The sequence below is a fragment of the Cylas formicarius genome, unplaced genomic scaffold (assembly GCF_029955315.1).
Source record: "Cylas formicarius isolate icCylForm1 unplaced genomic scaffold, icCylForm1.1 PGA_scaffold_6__28_contigs__length_40554024, whole genome shotgun sequence".
NCBI lineage: Eukaryota > Metazoa > Arthropoda > Insecta > Coleoptera > Brentidae > Cylas > Cylas formicarius.
In genome coordinates, this window is record NW_026844347.1 from 32,893,399 (window position 1) to 32,920,379 (window position 26,981).

The 26,981-nt window shown below is 32.5% G+C and overlaps 1 protein-coding gene across 1 annotated transcript in view; it reads right to left on the reverse strand.

Moving 5' to 3' along the window:
* LOC132703854 (uncharacterized) overlaps positions 1-26,981 on the reverse strand; it is a 145,848-nt gene that overhangs the window by 20,443 nt on the left and 98,424 nt on the right. Inside the window, exons 5-12 of the mRNA XM_060673370.1 lie at positions 14,557-14,705; positions 14,184-14,402; positions 11,781-12,051; positions 11,201-11,299; positions 8,088-8,368; positions 4,821-5,122; positions 2,296-2,429; positions 28-175 (exon numbers count right to left, since the gene is read on the reverse strand). Coding sequence (XP_060529353.1) covers positions 28-175; positions 2,296-2,429; positions 4,821-5,122; positions 8,088-8,368; positions 11,201-11,299; positions 11,781-12,051; positions 14,184-14,402; positions 14,557-14,705 — 1,603 coding nt within the window. The remainder of the gene's footprint in view (positions 1-27; positions 176-2,295; positions 2,430-4,820; positions 5,123-8,087; positions 8,369-11,200; positions 11,300-11,780; positions 12,052-14,183; positions 14,403-14,556; positions 14,706-26,981) is intronic.

Below are 26,981 nucleotides of genomic sequence, written 5' to 3' on the forward strand. Positions count from 1 at the left end.
GCGAAATCAAAAATAAACTTTAAATACCTTTAGGGGGAATCCCTTTGTCATGCCGATTGCGTACGTATCCTCGTTGATCGTGTCCCCTATTTTTTGCAACTTACATCCGTGGTCTGTGGCCCTATAATAGTCGAGGATAGGCGTATCTGCGATAAGGATGTCTAGGGACCCATTTCTGCATGAAAAGAGGCCATTCAGTTGACAGAAAAAGTCGCAAAATTCGTTATTTTCCTACAACAGTGTACAGGGTGATCCATTATAAATGTCCACCAGTGCTAACTTTCTTCCTTCAGATACAGATAAAAAGAAGCATATATGATATTTTTTTTCTTGACGTATTTATCAATACATTTTTACTGAAACATATTTGTGAAACTATTTATATCTATCTAATATCTACTACATTAGTATCACCGTTAATTTCCAATATGTTTATAAAATATTATTTATTTATTTAGCTTATTAATTAGCTGGATATATCGTTTTTCTGTGTCTTCCAATCCACCTATATATTTATTGTTGAGATAGTCCGTTAGTCCGACAACTTCATTCAATGGCATATTATCCATTAACTCTTAATCCTTTGGTATGTACCGCCCGATAATGCACCTTCATAAAACATAGGCCCTACAATTGTGTTTTTTTTTTTTAATTCCACACTGTTTTTGACAATATTTTTATGGATTTTCTGCAAACGAATAGCGTAATTTTCTGTTGAGTACCCCTGCTGTTAAAAATAAAGATTCGCCAGTTCATAAAATCTTTAGTCCTTCTAACCTGTGCATCCTGAGTCGGGTAATGCACTTCCATGATTTTAAAAGGTCCCACTTGTTATTCTTTTACGCAAATCACGAATTCAATCACATAAATAATTTATAGGGTTCTCTGAAAAATATACTATGATTATTACTAGCAAATATCCAGCACTGGCGTAAAGTCTGCAAAATATTATTCAGTATTTTAAAAACCCCATTTTGAAGAACAGAACACCATGATCGTCTCGACGGGAAGCGAATTCTGAAATAAGCAAGTATTTAGAAAGTAAAATATATAAGAATAGTTTGTATTATACTGGTAGACGTATCATGACGCGCAGGCAAAATAAAAAAAATCAAAACCGTGATAATATAAACATAAAATAATTGTTCATCCTGGTTTTGAATGGAATGCCTATTTCTTCTCTTATCTTATCTATTCCTCAGAAATGATAAATAAATACGTTTAAATGCCTTTCCAGATGTGGATTTCCATACATACGCGTCCTTCCTTTTCGGAAAACATAATTTAACAAATTTTCTGCTAAATTAAGAAGCAGAAACTGACATAGCAATAATTCAACAAACAATGACACAATCAATAAAAAAAGGGCTATCCACCTACTAAGTGAAATTTTAGTTTTTGGCATTTACTGTCTTCAAACAACTCTCACATAGCGGTATAAAACACAGGCTGGCTCCCCTCTGTATACGTGACCATAATTTAAAAGAAAATGTTCAGTTGTAACTCAAATACTTGGTATTTAATTTTTTTCATATAAAATCTGAAGGACAAAAGTTAGCAGGGGTGGACATCTACAATGGATCACCCTGTACACGTCCGAAGTCAGTTAAGTTTATAACTTTATAATTTTAATTTACGAGTTATATTAATTTGCGGTTATAAATTGAAATAATTATAATACTCTAGTTCTTATGATATATGCTCCTCTTTTTTTCAGTGGTATTTTTAGTGAACTTGGCTAATTTTTTTTCTATCATCCACTTGGCAATTTATTAAGTTTCTATCTACCGATTTTATGTAATTTTGCAAATACCAAAACCAATTTATGGATTATAATGTTAAAAATGCTGATATAAATAGGATAAAATTAAGGAAAATGACCGAACACGGAAAGTTTCGAATGATGTACGCTATGAATTATTAAAAAAGAAGAACGCTGAATAGTATTCCCGTTTTCGTCCAGAGCGATTTTTATTATCTACCATTTCATTGTTTTATTAGTTCAGTTTAGAACCAAATAAATATTCATAACAGATAATCGATACACACAAAATCAACTTTCTGTTTGCCAGCGAAACTGCTGGATCGCTTTTTAAATCGAATAATTTTTGTTAACATACTGGCTAATCAGAAAATGCAAATTCTAGCGAATTTCAAACAGAACCTTTATTGCGTATTTTATGCATTCTATTTGTTTTGTATTATCAGGGGTTTTTATTTTCATTTAGTTTATATTTAATTACTAATTTGGAGTTTTGAACTTCAATTTATATATGTTATAGTTATGAAACTTACTTTAATCTCTTCACCCCGTCTTCGACGTTTTCCAGCGAATACTTGCTCATGTGCTGCCAGAGCATTTGGTTGGCCTTTTGGACGTAATATTCAGCAGCCGACGATTGTGGCGCCCCCACTTTTTGACTTAACAACTGAAAACGCAATACGTTTATATATAATCAAATTTTACAGCGCATGGCATCTGTGTGGTATATGAAACCAATAAAATTTAAATGTCATTGGCATCGGACAAGACAAAGGCTTCCCTGCTAGAGCCGTTGTTACGAAAACGTTCAAAACCTTTTATTTTTATGCTTTGTTTTACTCCCCCGAGGACGAACGTGGAAAAACCTGTACGGTCGGTTTTTAGCCACCGAAAATATTTGCCTTTTTGTCATCGGGAACGAAACTAACTCGTACCTCGCTTTGGGGATTTATTTGGGTTAGCTCCGAATTTCAGTTTTTTGATAGATGATTCACGTATCACTTATACAATATTGGGACGTGAAAATAGTCGTTTTTCCAGTTGCCTTTCGTATATTTAACTCCCTGTAACAGAATCTTACACATCTTTTTACGTAAAATCCATTAGTGCACTTAGTCTAATTCTTCATCCTTCATCATTGTCATCAGATATGATTTTTAAGATATGTTTTTTTTTTAATGGAACAATCTGTACATATTTTTTTAAATTTCATTGCGCTTTTTATACGCCTTTCAAAAATATATGATTGTCTAAACATATTTTTTTATTAATCTAATATTTTGACATTTTACAAAACATCTCGAAAAATATTCTTTTCTGTTAAAATTTTCTTCCACTTGCATAATATCGGAATAATAATATTAACAATAATTATTATTATTATAAATATTATCATGAAAAAATAAACTAAATATTTAATTTAGCTTTTGGCTTGTCTCTCAAAACTTATAAAATATTGAGCAGTGGAGGAAATTAGAATGCAGTTGCTTGTTGAGAATACTACGTTTGTAGTATAATCGTATTTTTTCAAATCAAAAATTAATATTAATAATAATAATAATAATGAAAATAATAATCTGTTATCAGGAATAAAATTAAGATATAACAAAAGCATATTTTCTAAAATGTGAAATACATGATTTTATTTTAAAAAGTATTCAAGGTGTTCCTAATTTAAAAACTTTAACTTTTATAAAAAAATTGATACGATACAGGGAGTTTATAAAATGCATCTCTTGCTTCGAGAATCCACAACAGTATTGCGAAAACTGTATTGCTCTATCTTGCAATAACATCATAAAATGGATACACTGTACGCGTCCTTAGAAATAAAGCAGTATATAAAATAATTTATCTATATACAAAATGTACCAAAATGTACCACATATTAATGCAAAATTATTTCTATATTGTTAATTTTTCAGTGGAATTTTAAACAAAAGTTTTCATCCGGCTATATACAACTATAAAACAACTTCGTCTAGCAATAAAAAAATCAATAAGAATATACAAACAAATACAAACGCATTTTTCATTCTTTCTTTTGCAAAGGAAACGTGGCTTTTTAGATCTTTCGAAAACTAGAAAATATAGTTTTCCCATCTGAAGAATTTGTGGACATTTACGTGGACAAACTTGGCAAAAATCTAATTTTATCCCATGCGTCTAAAAAGTATGTAAATAATTTTTGATTGATGCATGATCTGTAATATAAAATGATGGTTTAAATTTAAGCTTTAAAGGTTGGCCCCTCTCCCCATGCTGGTTTTGTTATTGAATAGTGTTTTTAGGTACATGGTGTAAAGGGTAAACGCAAAAAACTTAAAAATATTATTTTTGCAAAGATCTATGCAGTTCACACCGCAATAAACAGCGGGTAGCCAGATCCATAACCGTATCCTCGATTTTGGTTGATAACGAAAACACCTCGCGCCGATATATTCTGGTAAATTTGACGGCAATTTCAGTTTGCGCCAGCGAAAGGTCAAATAGTAATATACGGCCGTCGTCATCAATCACTCATCAATTTCGTACCCATTAATTCTAATATTATGGGAAAACCCATTCAACGTGCAGATCCAAGTATCAAGTAATCGCTGGAAATTACCTCGAACTTCCAAATTGACAATATTAAAAAATTTACATTAAAATTTTCACCACTATCGTCAGAGGTGATGTCCCGATTGCTGATAATTCTTCGTAAAATTTTAGCTCCCTTAATTTTTCGAAAAATATTTAACACGTGACCAATAACTACAACTCAATTAAATGATCTTTGATAATAATTAAATAACAATAATTAAAGAAAAGGTATTATTTCACATCATCACAACGGTTTATAATTTACGTTTTCAATTTCCTTACAATTTTTAACAAATGCAAATAGGTTAAATTAAAATTATGACCTTATAAAGGTTGGTCGGGTACAAAATATAAAAATGGAAATATATCTGATGTGTATTAAATGTTGAAATAAAATCTAGTTAAAGACGACTGTGAAGAATACACACAAAATACTTATAATCAAACCAATATTAGATATGTAAAATATGCTTACACTCCTGTCGTGATAATTGCTGACCGTATTATGGAAAAACAAGCCAGCAATCAAGGCGGCAATGTTCGCTGTGTAACTGGCGACAAAAATAACGGAAAACCCTCCCCACACGTTGATCAGGAATTTATTGGGCCAGCTCTTTGGCGCCTTAAACGCTACCAGGTGGCCGCACAGGAGGCCCCACATCACCCAGAGGGCGGAACTCATGCTGAAATTTTTCGAACGCTGTCTACCCCAAGGATTTAGGCCAAACGGCGACAACCATTCGTAGATTGCTACGGCTATTGCGGTAATATTCAGACCTGAAACGTAGCTTAAATAATACACAGACGCATTTTTAATCAAATTTAATCAATGAATAATCTGTTAATAGACCTATTAAGTAGATAAGATATTCGTTGTTAAAGAGGTTACATTTTTCGAGCAAGATGTAAGAGGTACTTAAGTAATTCAAGTCAGGGAAACTGATGTCATTCGAACAATGAAGTCCTATCCCTCCCTCAGACCGAATTTGGTGACAATGTTTCTTTAATAGGCCTTTAAAAAAATGCATTTGAGACAACAAAAATGAACGGGAAGCAAGGGAAGCTTCATACAAGTCGGCCCATTCAGAGCAATTGAGGTGCCATTCTGATAGGCGTCAAATGATGACGGTATTCAGTAAGCCAGTGCCAGGCCACCTATTGAAAGCGTTATTCAACGGTTTTTTGAAGAATGAAAACCACACGACTGCAATAGAACATTTAAACTAGAAGGTTTTCAGCAAACAAAACATCCATAATCAAACACACCTAATCAAATCGATGATTAGAGGTCCTGCTGAGCTACACGGATCAGAGAAGATCACACGCGTATTATAATGCATTCTAAAACGTTGATCATATTTTTTTGTCTATCAAATATCCACCGTTGGTATTATCAATAAAAACATATTCTGGATTAACTGCTTTTTAAAAACCCGTACCAAATTTATTCGAGATTTTAATGTAGACAATATTAAAAATCCATCATTCATCCATCCATCACCGTTTTACAATATTTATTGGGCCGGAAAAGAAAAAAGCTATGACACCAAATAAGGTGGGACCCGTTTCTCATATAAATGGCCGCATAATTTTGTAGGCACGCCTCAAACAGCTGTTCGGTGTCCGGAACGCAATTCGTTTCTCCATTTTCACGCTTCGCAATCTGCTGTTTTAGTGACGAGGGTTAATATCGGGCTATGTGGAAAATTGTCACTTTATTGAACTATAAATAAATTTATCCGGGTTTTCGCGTTATCGATAAACTTGCACGCCCGTAGAACTCTCATAATAAATTTAAAGAGATATTTCCCTAGATTGTGGAACTGACGTTTCGCCAAACTTTTTGGTGGCTTCTTCAGAGCGCTACCTGAAACTGGGAAGCTTTTAATTGCTTCGTGAATAACGGAATCACAAATAGAAGACAGAAACTGGTGTCCCAATGATTATGAGAATTAGAAATTGCTGATGCCGTTATTTGTCGAGGTCTCGTGTTTTTTTGTCACTTATTATTATTATTATCATATTATTATTTATTATTTATTTGAAAACGTAGATATTACAAAACAATATTTTTAGTATTTAAGTGATGCTTGTGATTGTCGTATTTCGTTTCTGTTCACTTGTGCAATGATTTTTTTTATTTTTATTTTAAAGATATGTACCCGATCAGTGGTAATTAGAAGTTGCTTTTGGGCTGACGGCAAATAGTTGAATAATTTCTGCGATAGGAAAATAAAGTTTTTTTGCGTTTTACATTTGTTAGTTTCTTTCGACAGCCATGTTCAAATTTTGTTGCCACCGTGTTCCGTAACTGTGATTTATAAATTTTAAACTATGTTTGTTTTTGAAAGTGTATAACATTATTTGTAAAAAATATCACACCAGATGTAACAGACTCTGGAGTGCGTAGTTCATCTTCAATCAAGACGGGTTGTTTTCTCCCAGTTAAGTAACATTTAAAAAGATCAAGAGATATATTTTTTACGCCTATATCTTCCAAAGCTTCAATCATCTGTGCGTGGTTAACGGTGTCAAATGCGTTTGCGAGATCTAGGAATATGCATAAAGAAGGTTTGCTTTTGTGTGCTTGTATTTTTTCGAAAGCCATATTGTTTCCCAGAAATTATTTTAAATTTGTCTAAGAATTTGGTAGTTTTAGTTTCAATACTTTTTCAAAAACTTTCGCCACTGTAGATATTAGGGAAATTGGCCTGTAGTTTATCTCTTGTTTGTTGCTGCTTTTAAATGTTGGAGTCACAAGAGAGAGTTTAAAGTGAGATGGACAAATACCAACTGCAAAAATATGGTTAATCAGATTAGTTAATGCTAATACTATTTTTTCACCGATATGTTTAATAATGGCTGATTTTTTATTTTTTTTATGTCTGGTGGTTTTACGACTTTGCGGTTCTTTAATTTTTCCTGCTATTTCTTTCCCTATACCTGAAAAGAATTTGTTAAATTCGTTTGCTATTGTCTTCTTTTCGGTAAATTGTGAATTTGCATTATTTAATTGAATACTGAGGATTTTTGTATTTGGTTTGCTACTTATAGATTTAACAACTTTCCAGAGGTTTTTTGGGCACATCTCATTTCTTTCTACTTGTTCTTTACAATAATTAGCTTTGGTGTTTTTTATTGATTTATTAAGAATTCTTCGATAATTTATGAATCTGTTTTTATTTTGCATAATTGGTTCTGGTGGCTTAAGGTTAAGTCTGATCGTGCGATCAATAAGGATGTCGAAAAAATATGATGAGATAAAAAAATCATGTTATTTTCTAATTCAGTACTGAAATTGACGTTTTAGTTTTAGAAAAAAATTACCAATGAAAACCAAGACTGTGGAAAAGATATGTAGATGACGTTTCGGTCTATTTGGGATTCATCCGTGAAGTAATTAAAGTCCCTTTTCCTTAGTACCGGCAGGCCTTCACTTTCTGGTAGCGGTCCGAAGAAGTCAACACCGTGTTTGGCGAAACGTGAACAAGATGTATATTCGGACACTTTAGTCAATTTTAAACTCGGGAATTACGTTTTTCTTAAAAAACAATACACAATAAATGTATTGCGTGTTATTAGTAGTGGCCATACAAAAAGATGGTTTTAGGAGCCCTCAAATAAGTGTCCATAGTTATTACATTTGCTTTTCGTATTTGTATAGAATACTATCTTCAATTCTGAAGTAGACGAAGTTCCTTTGATTATGAAACAGAGGCCATGCATTTTGGATCCGACTCACTTGTCAAAATGGCAATCCACAATTCCATACTAAAAGGCAACAGGAAGGCCATCAGCGGTATTTCGGACCTTTGTTGGGGCGCCGCTAAAAAAGACACCCCGCTAAAAAAATACGGAGAACTAAAATCGATCACTTCACTCCTCGCGCTAGAAACACTTAAAGCAGCGAAAGACATGTGAGCGGCACCGGTCACCAAGTCACCAACGATGCCGTTCCATTTGGCGTTGTACTCGTAATTATCTTCCTTGATGTGCTTGCCGCGACCGATCTCGTCTTTGAACCTGCGAAGGAAATGTATATGCATTTTACGCCCTTACGATCACTCGGTATTAATGCGATACTGAAGGGTTTTATTGAAAAGAACACCATTTCAAAAATATAAAAAGAGTAAAAGAAAAACAAAAAATGGCTATCTAAGTGATCAAACAAGGAACAAATAAAGAATAAGAGAAGAACAAGCAAAATTGAAACAGAGTGGAAGACATAAAATTACAAAATATCTAGCAAGAGAGAAAGTATCAGGAACGCGTGAAATAGGAAGGGCAAAGTTATTAGCAGATTCGACATATAAAATAAAATTTATTGCCCAGGAGTCCCAGTTATAATCTTTCTTGCCACACATCTGCAGAAGATTGATCGAATAAGCTTAGCTATTGGAGATTTTGTATAAAGCAATAACAATAATGGATCGAACTTAATAACTTAAGTAACTTACTAAGAATTTTAAAAAACCTCATCTCATTGGGAAACTAACCAAAACTAACCCTGGTCTAGGTTACTACAATATCCTAGTCCCGCTGACGCCATCGAAAGCATCACAATGATCCGTTGTTTACTGCGTATAAGTACAATTTTATGAGGTTCTCAAACTCAATATTAAAGCATTAATTCATTGGTGCTAGTAATAGAAGACAGCTGAAGATGAAAGGCCGGAAATTCTGGTTGATGAGGTGAGAGCCGTCATCTCGAAAATGAAGACGCGAAGGGCAGCTGGTTTGGACCAAATACATACTGAATTCATAAAACTACTGAATGGCGATAAAAAAAAATGGTTGACTAGAATATTTAATAACATCTATTCAACAGGGGAAATTCCAGCAGACTGGTTGGGGTCACAAATCATCACACTCCCCAAAAAAGCAAGTGCGGAAACTTGTGATGATGTTATAACAATAAGCTTAATGAGTCATCTCTTAAAGTTATTTCTTAAGATAATACACAAAAGACTTTGTGAAGAACAGATTGCACCAAATCAGTTTGGATTTGTGAATGCCGTTGGCACAAGAGAGGCTCTATTTAGTGTTCAAGTGCTCATGTCAATGATAAAATAGTCGACATACTAAAGAAGATAGGAATGAATGGTAAAAATTTAAACAGAATTATATATTTCAATCGGAACCAGACGGCAGTTTTAAGAGTTGACGGCGGGCACACAGAACAAATAAAAATATTGCGAGGGGTAAGGCAGGGATGTATTCTATCCATTATCTTATTTTACGTGTACTCGGAATAAATCTTTAGAGAGGCACTTGACAGTATTCAAGAAGGAATAACCATAAATGGTGCTAAACTCATGACACAGATGACACTATAATATTTGCAGATAGTCTTCAAGGATTACAAAAACTAATGAATATGATGACTGAGGCTAACTCACATTACGGGTTAGAAATGAATATAAACAAAACCAAACTCCTTGTAGTAAGTAAAGGAGGCATCACAGAAGACAATTTATACATCAACCAGAGTAGAATGGAAAGAGTAAAGCAGTATACATACTTGGGGACAACCATAAACGAGAACTGGGACAACTCTCAAGAAATACGATCATGAAGGCCCGCTAAGTATTTGTAGTTGCACATGAAATTCAGACTATTGCGTTGCTTGGTCCTTCTGTATGACGTAGAAACTTGGACACTCACTAAAGAAACCACGAAGAGATTGGAAGCATTCGAATTATGGCTGTGCAGGAGAATATTGAAAATATCTTGGACACAAAAAATTACCAACATAGAAGTATTGCGACTTATGAATAAAGAAACAGAACTGCTTGATACCGTAAAATGTCGGAAGCTTTTGTCTCTCGATCACATAATGAGGAACCGAGATAGACATGGATTATTACAACAAATCCTCCAAGGCAAAATTAACAGTAAGAGAGCACCAAGTCGAAGGAGAATATCTCGGTTAGCAAACCTTAGAACGTGGTTTAACAAATCATCAGCAGAACTTCTTCGAATCGCCATCAACAAAGAAAAAATATCCGGTACGGATACTCACTTGGAGAAGAAGAATAGAAGTTACTATATTAATAAAATCAAGAAGGCAAGTAAAAGAATTTGAAAAAGCAACGAGGCAAAAGTAGTTTTGGTTAGTTAGTTTAATTTCCCAATTTACTACCAGCAGCTGGGAAAATCTTGATTAGATATTTTTAAGAGATAATGTGATCAACTCCTATAATCAACTTATAATATATTAATGTATAAATAGATAGATAATTATCTAAGTAATTGGATATATATGTATTAACAATGAGATTCGCTTTTGTATTCCGACCAGTTTACCCATATAATATATTATGAACCAAGAACGCTTTCCGTTGAAATCCATACCGCAATTTAACAGATTATTAACGAGGCAAATATTCATATTCATTTTATAACCTGGTTGTTGCTTCGATATAATTTTGACCGTTCCATTAACGTAGTTAATTTATCATATCAAAGATGTAAATAAATGGTCTCATTAGTGACTGTATGTAAATGTTATTAGCGGTAATGGCTTTGCAAACATTCACCCAATAACTTTTTCGTCATAAAAGATTCGGTGGCGTTGATTCATCGTCGCATTGTCGCGGAAGCTTCAGAATGGTGAGAGATAAAATTTAGTAGCTTAAAAACTTCGTAAGTAATTAGTTCGGCAAAAAGATCGTTATGCAAACGCGAAATGCAAATTTGAAAATATTTTAACGAGGAAAATGTCCAGAGATTTTCATTTTGCTTGCTTTTTTCTTTGTTTTCGTAATTTATGCGCGGCCATTTCACTATTCACGTACGAAACAAGGACGTTCTTGAAAATAACCCCATTTCCAAGCAGATTTATTTATCACCTACCTGGAACTTAAATATTTTTTCCCAACATCTCGATTGACTCTGTTCTCTTTTTTCGCCAATATCCTCGAACCAAACATTCCGTCAGCTACGATGTATAACCTGCAAATATGCAAAAAAGACTTTAGAACTTATTGGCCCCAATGCAAGAATTTTTTACATTAGAAAACTATAGATAACTATATATGAGGCTTGAAAAGAAAACTCCTACAAAAATGACTTTTTTGCATGAAAATTTTAGCAAAAATCGCACTTGGTTGGAAAGGATATGCAAATAAGTGCAACAATGATAAAAAAAATGCTGCTAATTATTTCAATTACAACTTGCTTTGGTTTGGAAATATATTTTGCACATTTTTCTTTCTTTTAAACAAAAAAAAAACTGTTCAAACATTTTCCTCTGAATCGAAACTCACCAAAAATATTGATAAACGGTTATAAGTGCCGAAGTAAACTCGAAAAGTTTAAAACCCATCAAATCAAAAACACACTCCTACCCTTACTCACAGCATATGAATTTGCATAACCATATTCTAGCGTTTTTAATAGAATTCCAGTCTGATCAAAGCCCTAAATTGATTACCTAAAGTCGAATTCTAATTCCTGAGCTATATTCTCCAATAAATCCATCGACAACCCGAAACAACAATTCGTCCGGTGTTTGAATTTTTGGAAGGGAAAAAATTTTTCGTCGTCATCGGAATAATCCCCACCCAACCCGCCGTATTCCGAATACGAATTTCTATTTTCTACGGTATCTTCTTCCTTCTCCTCGTCCTCTAACCTCTGCATCTCGTTAAAAACTAGTGTTAAATTATCCTTATCGGAAGTTAATACTCTATGACAGGGAAGACCTGAAATCCCCAGAGAATTAGAATATGGAAAACAATTGCTTATTACACATAAAATACTAAACCAATAGACCGTAAAATGTATCATTATGGAGTGACAGTAGTCGCATAATACATATTTTCTGTAGTTATATACAAATTCAAATGATATATGGTACATACTACACAAAGGCAAAAGATTCGACTAGCTCTCTTCTTCTAGTTATATAATATAGTTAAACAATATAAAAGTAATAAATAATTAGTTGAATTGATCCCTTACACAGATTTTAAATCTAGAAATAGAGAAAGGCCGATAAGCTTATATTTTATTCATTAAAAAGGTGCTGAATAATAAAACGACTCTTCAATTTAGAAGTTAAAAATTAAGGGATATTCAGACATTCTGCTGAGCGTATTAGTTAAGTCTTTAGGATTATTATATTTAATTACATTATAAAGGAGTATACAGACATGCCATGAGATCATCAACGGTTAGTTCATTTAAGCGAATCTGGAATGGGGTTGCGTGTTCTCTAAATGGCACAAAGCAAAACGACTACATGAGTTTTTGTAATTTTAGATTATTATATTCAGTCAAAGCGTGATAATGATCTGCAGAACAATAACCAGTATACCGATAAATCAGGGAGTTAATCAGTTTTTGTTTAAGTTGTTCACTAAGTGCATACTTATATTGACAAAGATTCTAGTGTGCGACAGCTTTGTTTGGTTTTAGTATATGATATGAATGAATTTAATATGATAATAGCGTATCAAACATTTCCAATTGGAAATTTTCGAATTTCGAAACTGTATACTTGACCCGTTTAAGGAATGAAGTAATGCATATGCATATAAATAATTTCATTATCCACTTTCATGGAACGGTCAAGCAAGACTAAAATAAAAAATTTATGCATTGCTTTTGAAATACCTTTAGCGAGACTGTGTGTGTTGAATGTTGAGAAATAAAGCCTGAATATATTAATGATAAAATTTGTATAGTTTTTATTAAAAGATTTAAATTGACAGACACTGTAAGAAGAACATCCGCAGTTCTTCAAAGCAGAGGGACATTTCCGAGGGGTAATCATGCGTGAAATCTCGTGTACTAGCTCTGTAAAATCCGTGAAATCTGTAAAATCCGCAAAATCTTTGAGAAATCATGTATTATTTCTAAAATTATCAGGTTTGAGCACTTTTAATCAGCTTTAAACAAATAAACAAAATTAATCAAAGAAATCCAATTGCCTGTAAGGTGTGCGTGTTAAGGCGTTAACCTGGCAATTGCTGTTGGTAACTACAAAAGTGCTACCTAAGTGTTACATTCAATTTTAATGTGTCTATCGACAGAAACTTAAAAATTACCGAAGTTTGAAGAAAAAATTAAGGAAATAAATTTTGAAAGAAAAACAATAAAAATATTCTATTAATGAATTCATAAAATATATTTATTACTTTAACACGAACATTTTCCTACTTTTACTTAATATTGTTTTTTATATGGCGAAATACACAAATTACGTAACCCAAAAATTATTTGTCAAAATCGGTGAAATCTGGAAAGTCATTTAGAAATCTTTGAAATCTGAATCCGATGAAATTTTCGTGAAATCATATGAAAAATCTGTGAAATTTGATGTACCAATTTTGAATGGGGATTTTGTAGGAAATTTCCTACCATTTAGGATATATTAAAGATATTACAAACACTATGGAATCGCCCATTGCATTAGATTTCAAAGATATTACTGCTTTAAGTAAAGCATCATCTATAACCTCAGAAAATGAAAATGATTGACGCTGTAATAGATCTTCGTTTCTGTTTGTTTATTTGTTTATTGATTTGTTTATTTGATTTATCAGGCTATTTTTTATTAACCAAACTATATTTGTCTGCAAGAATCGAATCATTCCATAGTTTTAATTTGGAAGAATGGAAAAATTTTTCTTAAAATTTTAAAACCAAAACTGTACATCAGTATCGTAGAACATGAAAGTGCTTTCTTTATCGAACTTGAGGAAGTTTTGCTGGAGCTATTCGAACAAATGTGAACATGATGAATTTAAATAACGCTGAAATAGTGAAGTTTTCATTCAAATCAGCGTTTCCGTTGCAAGAAAACGAATGATCGAAAAACTAACACACCTACCCCTGAGGCACTGTCCATCTTCATCCAATTCGCTTTCCATGACGAACGGGGGAGCTAACGCGGTTACTACCCTAAAAACCGTCCTTGCTCTAATCGAGACGGCAGCCACTGACAAATCTCCCCCGGGCCAAATTATCGTGTCCAAACGCACCGTTCTGCCGGACACCAATCCGACTCGTTTCCACTTTAACGCGTTTGGACTTGAATGAGCACCTTCTGCTAGACGAATAGCGATTGCGATAGCGATTTGAATATTTATATATGTTTTTAAAAATACGCAGCTATACTTTACGCGTGATGTTAAAACAAAACCATTTTGATAAAAAGAACTGCGAGTCACTGACTTTTCTTTTTTAGGATTAAGCACACTTACCTGTATCAGATCTGTTACTAAAGCTGAACTCAGGAACTAAGTTGAGTATTTCGAAATTTGCTACTAATGATTTGTCCACTTTGTCAACGCCAATTTCTTGTGTTAGTTTTTTGCCCGATAAAGCTTCTGTACAAGTGGCCTTCAACTCCCTGAAACAAAACGATCGGCCATTAAACATTGAAAACGGAAAGAATAAATTAGTGGGGTATGTTACAAAATTCTTTCCTCCGTTTTCGAGGAGCTGGTCTGTTATTCGTATCCTTTAGTAACGTTCTTCGTATTTATTATAGCTCAGTTTGCTTTTACTTTTGGTAATACTTTCTCAAAATTACGAAGTTTTAGGTAGCTTCCTTAAAGCTAACACAAAATAATTTTCGATACTTACAATACAAATTCGAATGATTCAGGCTGTACTTAGTTATTTTCTCGGTGCGTATCAAGAGGCCATTTCGAAAATTTTAAAATTCCTCTTACTTTCGGAATATTAGTAACAAAAAAGATGATTTTAAATTTGTTTTGTGTATGTGTGTGTTTTTTCCTTTCGGTCGTTCCTTGGGTTCCCTTGGTTCATTCAAAATTACTAAAATCGAAACTCGTTTTAATTTGACACATATAATTGATGTATGTCCCCTAACCTAAATTGTGCTGCCATCTCTCGATAAAAGCAGTCTGATCTGCAGGCCGGAGGATGGTGAAGTAATGAAAATGAACTGCTACATTAGAACAATTTGATTCGATATGGAGAATTGGGCTATTTGTAAAAATTACAACATTTATAAATGGATACCAAAATACTTCATAAAAATCTTAATCAAAAAATCATAAAATACTTAATAGCAGACTTTTTTGTCAAAAAAATCCAAAATTGGCTGAAAAGTGAGTATTCCTAGGCAAATAAATGACATTATTGACATACGTTAATTTTATGCACGTCAATAAATAAATTTTTTGCGTTAAATGGAGTCAAACAGGCAAAAAAAGGTCCAGTTGCAAAATGAAAGTATGTATCCAAATAAAACACCTATACAAAATTAATTTACGAAGAAAAATGGAAGGAACAATAACCAATTGGATAAATTCACATAATTTTTGGGATAAATTGATATTTTGCTTTAATTATTAGAATTTTAAAAACTAAGTTTAGGTTCAGGTTAGGTTAGTTAATTAATTAATTAGGTTTGTATTATCCTTTAAAGTCAGTACTTACATCTTTTGCATTTCTTGCGAATTTGCGAACACAAAGACTTAACCTCACGTTACCACCTTGAGTACTCTGATAAATCGTTCCGGAGATTTATGGGGGTCATAATACGCATATCCGGAAAGGACAAAGTAATTTCCCGGAAGTGCAATGTGTTTACTGCAGCTAGGTGACGAATTGGCTTGTAAAATTTATGTCAAATGTAAGAATAAAACTAAACCGAAATGTTACTATTCTCGGGCCATTAAGATTAGGTTATAAACGTTTGGTTTTATTGCCAATAAAAAGGAAAATCACTTCATCCCGGGTAAGCACCGTTCTATTCGTCACGGTAAGATTCGAAATTTTATGGTTGATAATGGGTTTGTCGATTTGTTGAAAGTTCCGTAAGAAACTAGAATAATAAGGTAATGATTTAAATTTTCTTGAATTGTTTTTTCAAAAATGCAATATCGATTTGATAGTTCAATCAGGAAAGTACCTAGAAAAAATAATTCGGAGAAAAATATACCTTTTCTCCACAAACTCGGTTATTACAGCTGTTGCAAAAATAGAAAGGATTGTTTACTAAAATAGATAGAAAAAGTAGCATGTGACGCCAAATTTTGCAGCTTCCTCCTTTTTGACTCATTCAAAAAACTGTCCACACTGGTAGATACACAATGGTTCGGGACAGTAACTTTCTAGACATAGACGAATTTTTAAAAAATCAGATATTTTTAAGAACAAATTGATACCAAGAAGTTGAAGTTTGTTAAAAATAGTGATAACCTTTTTTCCAAGATATTAGTATATTATTCAACAAGTGTGGTAAACGGTATTCGACTCACGAGTTTATTCGACACAAGCGGAGCGCAGCTGAGCGAGTTTTTAATAAACGAGTGAGTTAAAAAGTTTACCGAACGTGTTGCATACTATACTTTTTCTACGACCGTTAGTTTTTGGGTACATTTTCGCAAAACACGAATACATATTTATTAAGGTAAAGGAATTATACTTTTATACTATGAGTGTCATAGTAATTTGAAGGTGACAGATGGAAAAAGCGTGGGAAATATCTCCGAAAACATCCGAATGCTCCCAAATCCGTGCGGTAAAATCCCGGAAATGTCCGAAGTGGCTCGCATTCATGGGAAACGAAACTGACAGGGTAAAGTGACGCTTGCCGCACGCTAGATCGGTGGATAATTAGGTATTTTACAGGCGGGACTAGAAAAACATACTTTTTGTATTTCTTAATTAAGTTTGCTATTTCAAATTGTGAATTAACATGCGTTAAATAACAAGTTTTTCAAAATATTGTGTATCATCTTAAATTTGCATTATTTTTGTCTGTTATTGAGGTCATAAGTCTCCTAAAAAATGTTAAAAGACCGGCCGCCACTAGGTTCGGAAAATATGTCAGAGTGTGCCTTGAAACATGAGGATCTCAATGCTCGTGGCGCATTGGGTCCTCTTAGAACAAGCCTCAGATGCTAGGAACAAAGGGAACAACAACTATAGAGAACTCTCTGGAAAAGTCAAAAAAAAAACTCACGACACACATCGATAACTTGATATTGCAATGAAAGATATGGACAAGAATAAGATATGCAGCTTTTTATATAAATAATGAAAAGTTTTTTCTTTGAACTAACGTTCAAATTTATTTTTATAAATTTGCGAAAAACTTTACATATTGGTTAGTTAGTTTTTTATTATTATATTTTTATTTTGCATCTTTTATGCAAAATCTCAGCAATACGGCCGGCCCATGTTTGTCTTGGTCTTCCACGTTTTTTTTTCTGCCTATTTAACGTGTCTTCTGGTTTACAACCTCTCTAGATGTCCCCACCAGCTCAATTGTCTTGTTTCCATGTACTCCAGTGTGGATTGTACTTCAAAGTTCTTTCTTATTTCTTCTGTCCGTTTTTGTGACTCCTTTAACTCTTCGCAGGGCCTGAATTTAAATAATTTTTGTATTAAACTAATTAACTGAGAACATTTTTTTTAGCGAAAATTCGGAAATTTTTCTAGTAAAATAAAATGTGACATTTAAATTATTTTTATCGATCCGTCACCTTGGATTATTCGAAAAAAACCACTTTGGTACTGAAGTTACATTATTATTTCCATTGAAACTGGTCATATAGCACAATTTTTGTATTAAGAATATTGTTAAGTTATGTTGAAGTATATTGTTGCAATGTATCGTTCTCGTCCTCATTTATTATTTTTCTCCCCTACCTTTCAAGTTCTAGAAGAGTTTTTTTTTGCTCTTGTAAACTCGAGGATTACCGAAGAGTAATAATCAACTTTTAATTCCCTTTAAGGATAAAAACCAAAAAGATGTTTGCAACCGTAGAGTCGGATTACAATAAAATTTCCTATAACGGAGCTGGACAAACTCTAAATTTAGTGAACTCGATCTAAAATGGAATGGTCGCCAGTATTGCAACCAATATCGATTTTGAAAGGCAAATTTTATTTACAGGGAGTAATCGGAATTGGCTTTTCTGCCATACACGTTAATATTTCTTAATTTTCGTAATTGTTTGTATTTTCTTTGTGAAATAATTTCAATAGTTTATTATTTTTTTATTTTATTTTTTTTCTTCTGTGCTATATTTATTTCACTATTAGTTTGCTGCTGGTTGCAATTATATATGGTTACAGCGATGTTATAATGTATATAATAACTCGACGAATTATTACAAAAATAACGTATGTACAGTCAATAATATAAATAAACTATTTCCATATTATAATGTACTAAAAAGAAAACAATATTTGTGTGAAATTTGGCAACATCTAGTAGTTCAAATTATCTTCAAATTCGATATGATTGATTGCTAACCAGTCGATACTTACTTGTTTTTCTTCAAGATGTCGATGATGTTAAAATCTTATAATATTGAGAACACTTAACAGCAAATACTTACCTATCTATGCCTATGGTCAACACCAAAATTAAGCGGAACCTTACGAAATTTGCCATTTTATGATACTACAACTTTTTTAAATAAATAGTCTAGAAATGTATATATTTAAGTAAAAAAGGTCCATACCTTATAATGTAATGTAAAAATACATACTTCATTTTCTGACCAATAAATCTAATTTTAAATTTCCAAATATGTAATTTTTTTCTGAGATTTTTTAAGAGCTTTCATTATTATAAATTTTATTTTTTATGAATTTATTGAAAAATATTGTTGGGAACATTTTAACAAATTGGCAAGAACAACACAACAATGCCTATTACTTTTTCTAGGATAAACTTTGCCTGACTTTTCTATCACGAGGTTGTCATTCCAGTTTAAATCGAGTTCACTGTCTAAATGTCACAGCCATCTACTTTGCTTTAGGGACAAGCGTTCTCAACCGTGCAATTATTTAATATGACGTCGTCACTAATTAAATTTCGTTTTATTGGCAACCCGTTTTACACCGTCTTTATCAAAGCCCGTTCGGGGCTACATTCAGATAAGAGGCAAATCGTTCCGGAATATTGATGAACCCTTCTATACCGTACGAAATGAAATTTTTCGCTTCATTGAAATATTGCGATTCTAATCTGCGCGGAAGTGCAAGTAAAATGTTTTCTAAAGAAACTTCGACAGCCGATATTGGAAAAATATGTTGAGCGGTAAAAACTTCTATTGGGATAAAATCCCGTCCGATTGTTGAGACGGCGGCAATATGTCGTCAAACGGTATAACCCGGTAATAAGAATGTGAGAAGTGAATGTAATTTTTAATTATAACATAAAGTTCTAAATCATCAGCATACAAAATTAATCCTGAATCCCAAAGTAAAGCAACCAAATCATTAATAAATAAAGTGAATGGAGTAATAATTCGTTGTGGTCTCGTATACAAATATGATTTTAAAAATTTAACCAGATAATTATGAAAACCAAAAATGTTGAAAAATTTTTGCAGAAGGGCGCTGTGTGCTACATTGTAAAGCGGTCAAGCAAAAACTGTATAAATAACATAACTGTGCAGGGAATGTGTTTCTTTTTAAGGAGAGGTTAAACAGGGTCCTAAGCGGCTCAGCAAAAGATAAAAGAAGGATTACCATCAGGACCTACAGCCTAGTCTCATTATAAAAACCAAATTCCAAAGCATTTTTTTTAGCATAGATTACATAGGTTAAACCGTCGTTTTCGGGGTATATTTACGGACCCCTAAACGCTATTTTGAACTATTCAAAAGATCCTTTACAAATTACAAAAATAGTTAATAAAACCTCCGGATAAAATATTACAATCAAAAAATGAGTTTACCTTGCACGATATTTCACGCTTCTTATATTTTATCTTATGTTTTTCTTTTATTTCATTTATTTTCTTGAAGTTAATGTGCATGTGCAGGCGCCTTTTTTGTACAAATAAATTTGTGTATTTTACGGAAAAATTAATAATTTTTATATAGGGCCGCAAATGAAGAGGAAATCATTTATTAACCGCCATTAGCTCCCCCCACCCCCCCCGTCGGTTCATTGTTATCTGCGTTTTCGCAATGGGAAATTAATTACATCGCTAGTAAAGAAAAGCAAGCAAGATTAATCTCACGCGTCACACTGCTTTTGTAGTTCAAAGGCCCCGAGTTTGATTTATTATTCTTAAGCCGCGATCGCGATAAATAGACTGCACGGCATTAGTCTCAACCAATGATACCCAAAAGAGATCCGACAACCCATTAATGTTTACGCAGACAGATCATGTTCTAAGCGCATATGAACGCCGCCGCCAAATTTCTCGCTCTATCGTAGAAGCACAATATGTTATTTATATCCGGTATAATGTGTCTCAATCTTCATCGTGCTGGCTGGAAGTCACCTGCCGACTTAAAAGTTAAACTTTAACAAAACTTTAACTTATTGAATTCCCAAAAAGCTAAAGTTTAAAGTTTGAAGTAATAAACGTTTGCTATAAGTTTAAAGTTAATTATGCTGATGTAATACTTGAAAGTGGTTAAAACGTTTTCAAATAAACACTCTGTATATTATTTAAATTTCTATAAGATGACCAAATTTCCTTTACAACCTAAGCTATCGAAGTAATTGTCATAATTCCTAAAAGTCGGTGTAATTTAACAGTTGCCGCTGACAGATTCCGAATTTTTAAAACTTATATTGATGATTAATATTAATATTGGCCAGTGTCGCAAAATTGTTTTCAGGTAGTGATCAAATTTGTCAAATGTTCCGCAGCATAAGCAAAATGAAGCCTTGGCAAAACGTCTGCGAGAATTCAATCAGAATTATATAAACGCACCGATGATATCCTGGAATAGTTACACAATTGTAACCATGTTCAGGAACTTCAGCTTCCATCGAAACAATAACTCACGATTTAGGCATTAAAGTTTGTAATAATTGGGAATTTATTGTTAAACGATATGACAGTTCATGGCCAATTAAAACCAATACTTATTTCAAGACTACTTTTCTAATTATCTCAATAATCTAGAAAAATTTTTACTGCTTAGGTAGACCACTATGCTACATTCTTGTCAAGAAGACTTAATTAGGTTTCGGAATTGTTAATAATGTTCAGCAATGTTCTTTCCAGAAAATAAAGTTTTGATCGTTTTTGTGTATTGCGTCTTAGTGTGCAATGAACTTGAGCAAACTGCAACCAAAATTGAAGCTTCCTGTGAGTTCAAATAGCATACAGAAACTTATGAAGCAGCTGTGAAGAAAAACATGGGCATGCGCAAGATTTACAATCTCTTTTCTGCGGAATTGAACAACCAACATGGCGTCTATACATTTGAATGCTGTATTTCTACGGCCTTGTAAATTATTAAGCATAAATAATTAATAGAAAGCAGTAAATCTAAAAATGTTATAAGAAATAGGACGTGTATTTAAGATAACGATGTTGCTATATGTGAAGCACTCGAATTATTAAAAAGAATCACTTTTCGATTCTCCGTAAACTTCTAACCTACAATCTCACCCGGTATAAACTAGAATCTGTCATTATCATTTAGACATAATTAGAAATTCACATCTTTCAATTTAGATACAAAAATAAACAGTTAATGGTTTATAGGACAGAACTAATCATAATCAAGGTATTTTAAATATTACTTATGTATTTTGCTGATGGAAACCCTCGAAACAATTGCCCTTAAATTAAAGTAACTCTTTTGAAGGGACATAAATTAATTTTTCTATGAATTTTAAAAACAGGTACATACATAGATTTTGTGTCAGTTATATGCTGCGAGATCCGTATACATGTTTATAATTATATATTTTCTTGTAGCAATTGTCAGCAATTTTTTAAAAAAGGGGGGTTTGATTTTATTTGCTATTTTATAACACACTAACTGATTTTCCGCAGTTGTTTCGTGTTACTATTAAGGATAGTAAACATACATAGTACGCAGTCCATGTTATAAATTTTGTCATTTTTCCTGTGAATAACAGGTTAGACAAATTAGTATAGTCTGTTTCAATCTTCATCGTGTTGTTAATGGGTAAAGCCACTAACAAAGAAATTATTCTTACTTGAGTGACAAGGAAGCGAAAACAGTTCGTGAAAAATGTTTATGACACTTTAATCAGTAGATAGCTGATTAGACCAGAAGCTTTAAAAGAAGCATAAACATAACATAAATAAATGTGATGATTTTCGAACTCACCGGATAGACAATGGTGATCAGGGCCTAATGAGATGAAACCAATGCCACACTTCATAGAGTTGTTCATAAAATGAGATTTGAGTACCGCAAATACACAAAAGGCAAGTAGTAATAAAGAAATGAAAATAATTTACTTTCTAAAAATGCTTCGATACACACGACGCGAAAGGTTGGGTTGATACCACTCAAAACTGTCCGACGAAAGCACCTTCAAATGAAGGAAAACGTATCACCACAATAGACGCTGAGTCAGAAGACGGATTTGTCCCAAACTGCTTCCTGTTGCCTACAAAGAATATTAAGGGTTCTAGTTTGGATTATCATTAGGATACAAGTGCCGAACTTCATGAAAAAGTTTTTCAAAACGTTTTTTCAAAAAATATTCCCAATAACAGTGTTATTGTCATGGATAACGCTATCACTGCCTTTTACTACGCAAAGCCTCATCAATATTTGTTAGAAATTAATATTTATTTTGAACTCATTTGGGAGACCAAGTAAAATCAAAGATCACAGCAGAAAATATTATTCCTAGTTTAAGTCCAAGTGTTATAAATTTGAGAAAAAATGTAATTAGAAACATATCAATTGACAGCTGAGTAAGATCACTTTAAGTGGACCCCCCATTTACCACTTGATCATAAAAATTTAATCTATATATATATATATATATATATATATATATATATATATATATATATATATATATATATATATATATATATATATATATATATATATATATATATATATATATATATATATATATATATGTATATATATATATATATATATATATATATATATATATATATATATATATATATATATTTTATAAGTACTTGTGATGGAAAATTGATCCCCCGAACGATTTTTTTAAATTTTGATTTTAACAACATTTTTTTATAATTAAAATTTTAAGCACTTTTAATTAAAAAATGGATTAAAAATCAACCGTAGGAGATAAATTTATGAAACTTTCAGCATCCATGGTCAAATATCTATACTTTAGCATTATATTGACGACTTAAAATTATTTTTTTATTTGCGTATTATTAACTAATGATAATTTAACTGATTTCTTGGTAAAAAATATCATGTTTTTTCTATCGGTCGCATGTTTTACACATTTAAGTTTTAGGATTTCGGAAGAAAATTTCACTGCTCGTCATTAGTTTAAACAAAATGAATTTATTTATGAGCGATGCGGAAGCGCCGCGCTGCCGAGCGTCTCGAACTGCATTGAAAGTTTTATCAGTGATAATTTAAAATAATAATACAAAATATTGTTATAAAACAAATTTTATTATTATTTATGTTATTTTATTATAATTATTATTAATAAAATTTTATTTTCTTTAACAATATTAACAATACTAACATACTGAATAGAACAAAATTTTAAAAAATCGTTTGAGGGATCAATTTTCCATCATAAGTACTTATAAAAAATATATATAGATTAATTTTTTATGATCAAGTGGTAAATGGGGGGGTCCACTTGACGTGATCTTACTCATTTAGAACATGATCTGTCTGCATAAACATTAATGGGTTGTCGGATCTCTTTTGAGTTTAATTGGTTGAGACTAATGCCGTGCAGTCTATTTATCGTCATTGTTAGAAGAACCTCGCATAGTCCAAAATACTTTAATTCAATAGAGCTGTCTCGAAAATCCAACTACATTAATTTTCAAACAAATCTATAGTAATGTGAAATGTGCTTTTATCTGCTGGACGTAACATAACATCTTCTGTCACAAACTTGTAATCTTTAATCAATGACTTGTGGGGCTTCTTTTATAGAGTCGTTAGTCCAAACTATCCTGCAAGCAGCGTTCATTTTTTTGCCCAAAATCCGGTAATTCCGCTTCAAAAGCTGGATAATGATAATCCGCGCAAAAACGGGGTTCAATGTTGCAGTCAAGTTTAACTAGCTTAATTAAATTAAATTTATTCCCCGAGCTAGCGATTCGAAAACACTTCGTCCGTGTAAACGTTTCGACTTCGTGTCGACAAACGACCGCTCTCGCTCTTACCCGAACGTTTGTTTATGCGATGAGCTTTATTCCGAACGAACGGAATAAAGACCCCTCTTAGTTGGCAAAATAAAAGATATTATTCTTTGCGGACAAAGTCTTTACCGAATCGTTTCGAGACTTTAGCGGTGTCCAAAAAGTCATCGGTTTTTCTATTTGCTGTATGCTAAAATTGACTTTTTGATGTTTATCGCCCATTTGTTTCGGTTTTTGGTCAAGCATATATTACTTGCCACCGAAAGAGTTTTTTTTTTTGTACTATATATGTCCCTGCAATTTTGACAGCTTCACGGTAATTGGTGACTAGATTAACTAGCCCACAATGGATGCCACAGGATCAAAAAATTAAAATCGCTATCTAAAAATTTCAGACCTACTCCATAAAAGACTACCTTATATTAATAATCCTAAAAAAACTAAAATAGTTGAATTCACATGTCAATAACTAGGCCCTTTAAATCGGTTCAGAGTCAAAATAGATAAAGACTGTCAATTAAGGTTGTCCATTCAAATGAACTGTGTATCAACAAAACTTAATAGTTTATATTTTGCTCTATAAATTTCGAACTAGACCCTCTACATTAAATTTATACCACTGATCAGTATACTCGGGAATCTCTTACAATATCATGAGTTGGCAAAGAGCAATAACCTCAGACCGAATCTTTGCCCAACTAACAAGAATAATTCAAAACCTAGAATTCAAAAGCATTAGAACCATTAATTTATATACATAAAAAAGCAACTTTCAAAGAAGAAATTCATTCTTGGTAGACAAGAAATAAAAATAATTCCATTAAAAAAAATTAATAACTATTCCTATAAAAAAAGTTTTTAATCTGTGACACACTTTTGCTTTTTATTTGTTGGTAAGGTAGTTAATATTTTTTTATTTATTATTTTTTTATTATTTATTTTTATTTTATTTTTTAAATATTTAGACATATTGTTATTTTTCTTGGCCAAACTTTCCTTTGTTATATTGGTATTGCTGAATAAATATCTACTCTACGATACTCTACTCTACCCTGCCACCGTTATTGGGATGAGAGAGTTTTTTTTTTACTATGTATGGCAATTTTAGCAATTTCTTGGTATTTGGCGATTAGCTTAATGAGCCGTCAAAGGATGCCTCCGTGACTACAATTTCAAATCACATGTTTTCAAAATGCGAGAAATATTCCTAGCAACAAATTCAAGCTGGATTGGATTGAACATTTTATAATGAAAGGGGATGGAAAATTAGCTTTAAAAATTAATCGATATAAGACTTCTGAACTAGTCCAATCAATAGAACAATCAAACAACACATGAATCAAGTCACCACATTTAACACAATCACAATTCTCGGTAAGCTTAGCACCTATACGAACTTGATGGAGAAGCCACCAGAAGTCGTCAATTCTAGGTCACACAAAGTAGTGACTTCTTCCCCATTCAGGATTAGTAGCAGGCGTATGAGAGTGTGAACTATAGTTTTCCTTTAGTCAGCTTTTGACCTGGTAACCCAAGCTTTTCAATATTACTTTTAAGTTGAAGCTGTAAGCACAACGTTCTCTCTTGTTACAGGAAACTCTCTTTCTCTCTTTCTAAATACTTCATGCCACTCCTAAGCACTTGATATTTAGAGTAACTAAAATTGTTAGACTAACAAGCAACAAGACTCGTGTCTAGGGTAAAATGACTTCAACATTTTTTTAGTTTAAGGTACTTCTGAGCTTCATTTTCAAGTTTTAATAGAACCCCGGAAACTCCACATGATTTTTAATCTTAATCTTAATGCTATTATTGATTCTTAAAAAAAAAATATTGGTGCAGTTATAGGACTACTTTTTAAATCTTGTACCTGTAATTAATCTAAAAAAAAGACAACAAATCGTAATAATAAATAACCACTGCCACCATTTTTTGCTTTCACTACTTCGATTAGATTGTGGAAAAAGTATTTTTCAATTCTTTTAGTTTCGATAAGTAATATCGAATTCTTTAAAAAACAAAAAATTTCTAGGAATAGCTAGTTTACTTCCATATTATTTAACATTCAAACACATGCAAAATATTTTAGATTCAACATTCATATCGATGACAAAACGTTTGAAAACTCGATCCTCGAACTATTTTTCCGAATAATCAACTATCTGGAATAGAATAAGGACAATTAAGCAAATTAACTAATACATTACTACTTGGCTTTTAATTTTATAAATTGATAATGCCTTCTTCGCCTCCGTTGTCACCCCGCTTTACAAACTCAGCCGGCTAGAAAAGACAATTAATTAACCCTCTAAATTGCAGATGAACAGCGGAGTCTTAATTGCATTTAGTGGTCTCGTAATAATAGTTCAGGCTATATCAAATTTAAACCTTTAATCTCTAAGTTCATCCTCGATATCTTCATCGTCTAGAAATTACGTGTTCTGTTTTTTTTTTCTAATATAGAATACGATGTTTTTAGAGGAAGTTCGCGGATAAGATGACCAAGTCTATCTACGATATCAACGAAGGTAGAGGAATATTACTTCCGAAACGACTTTACGACCATTT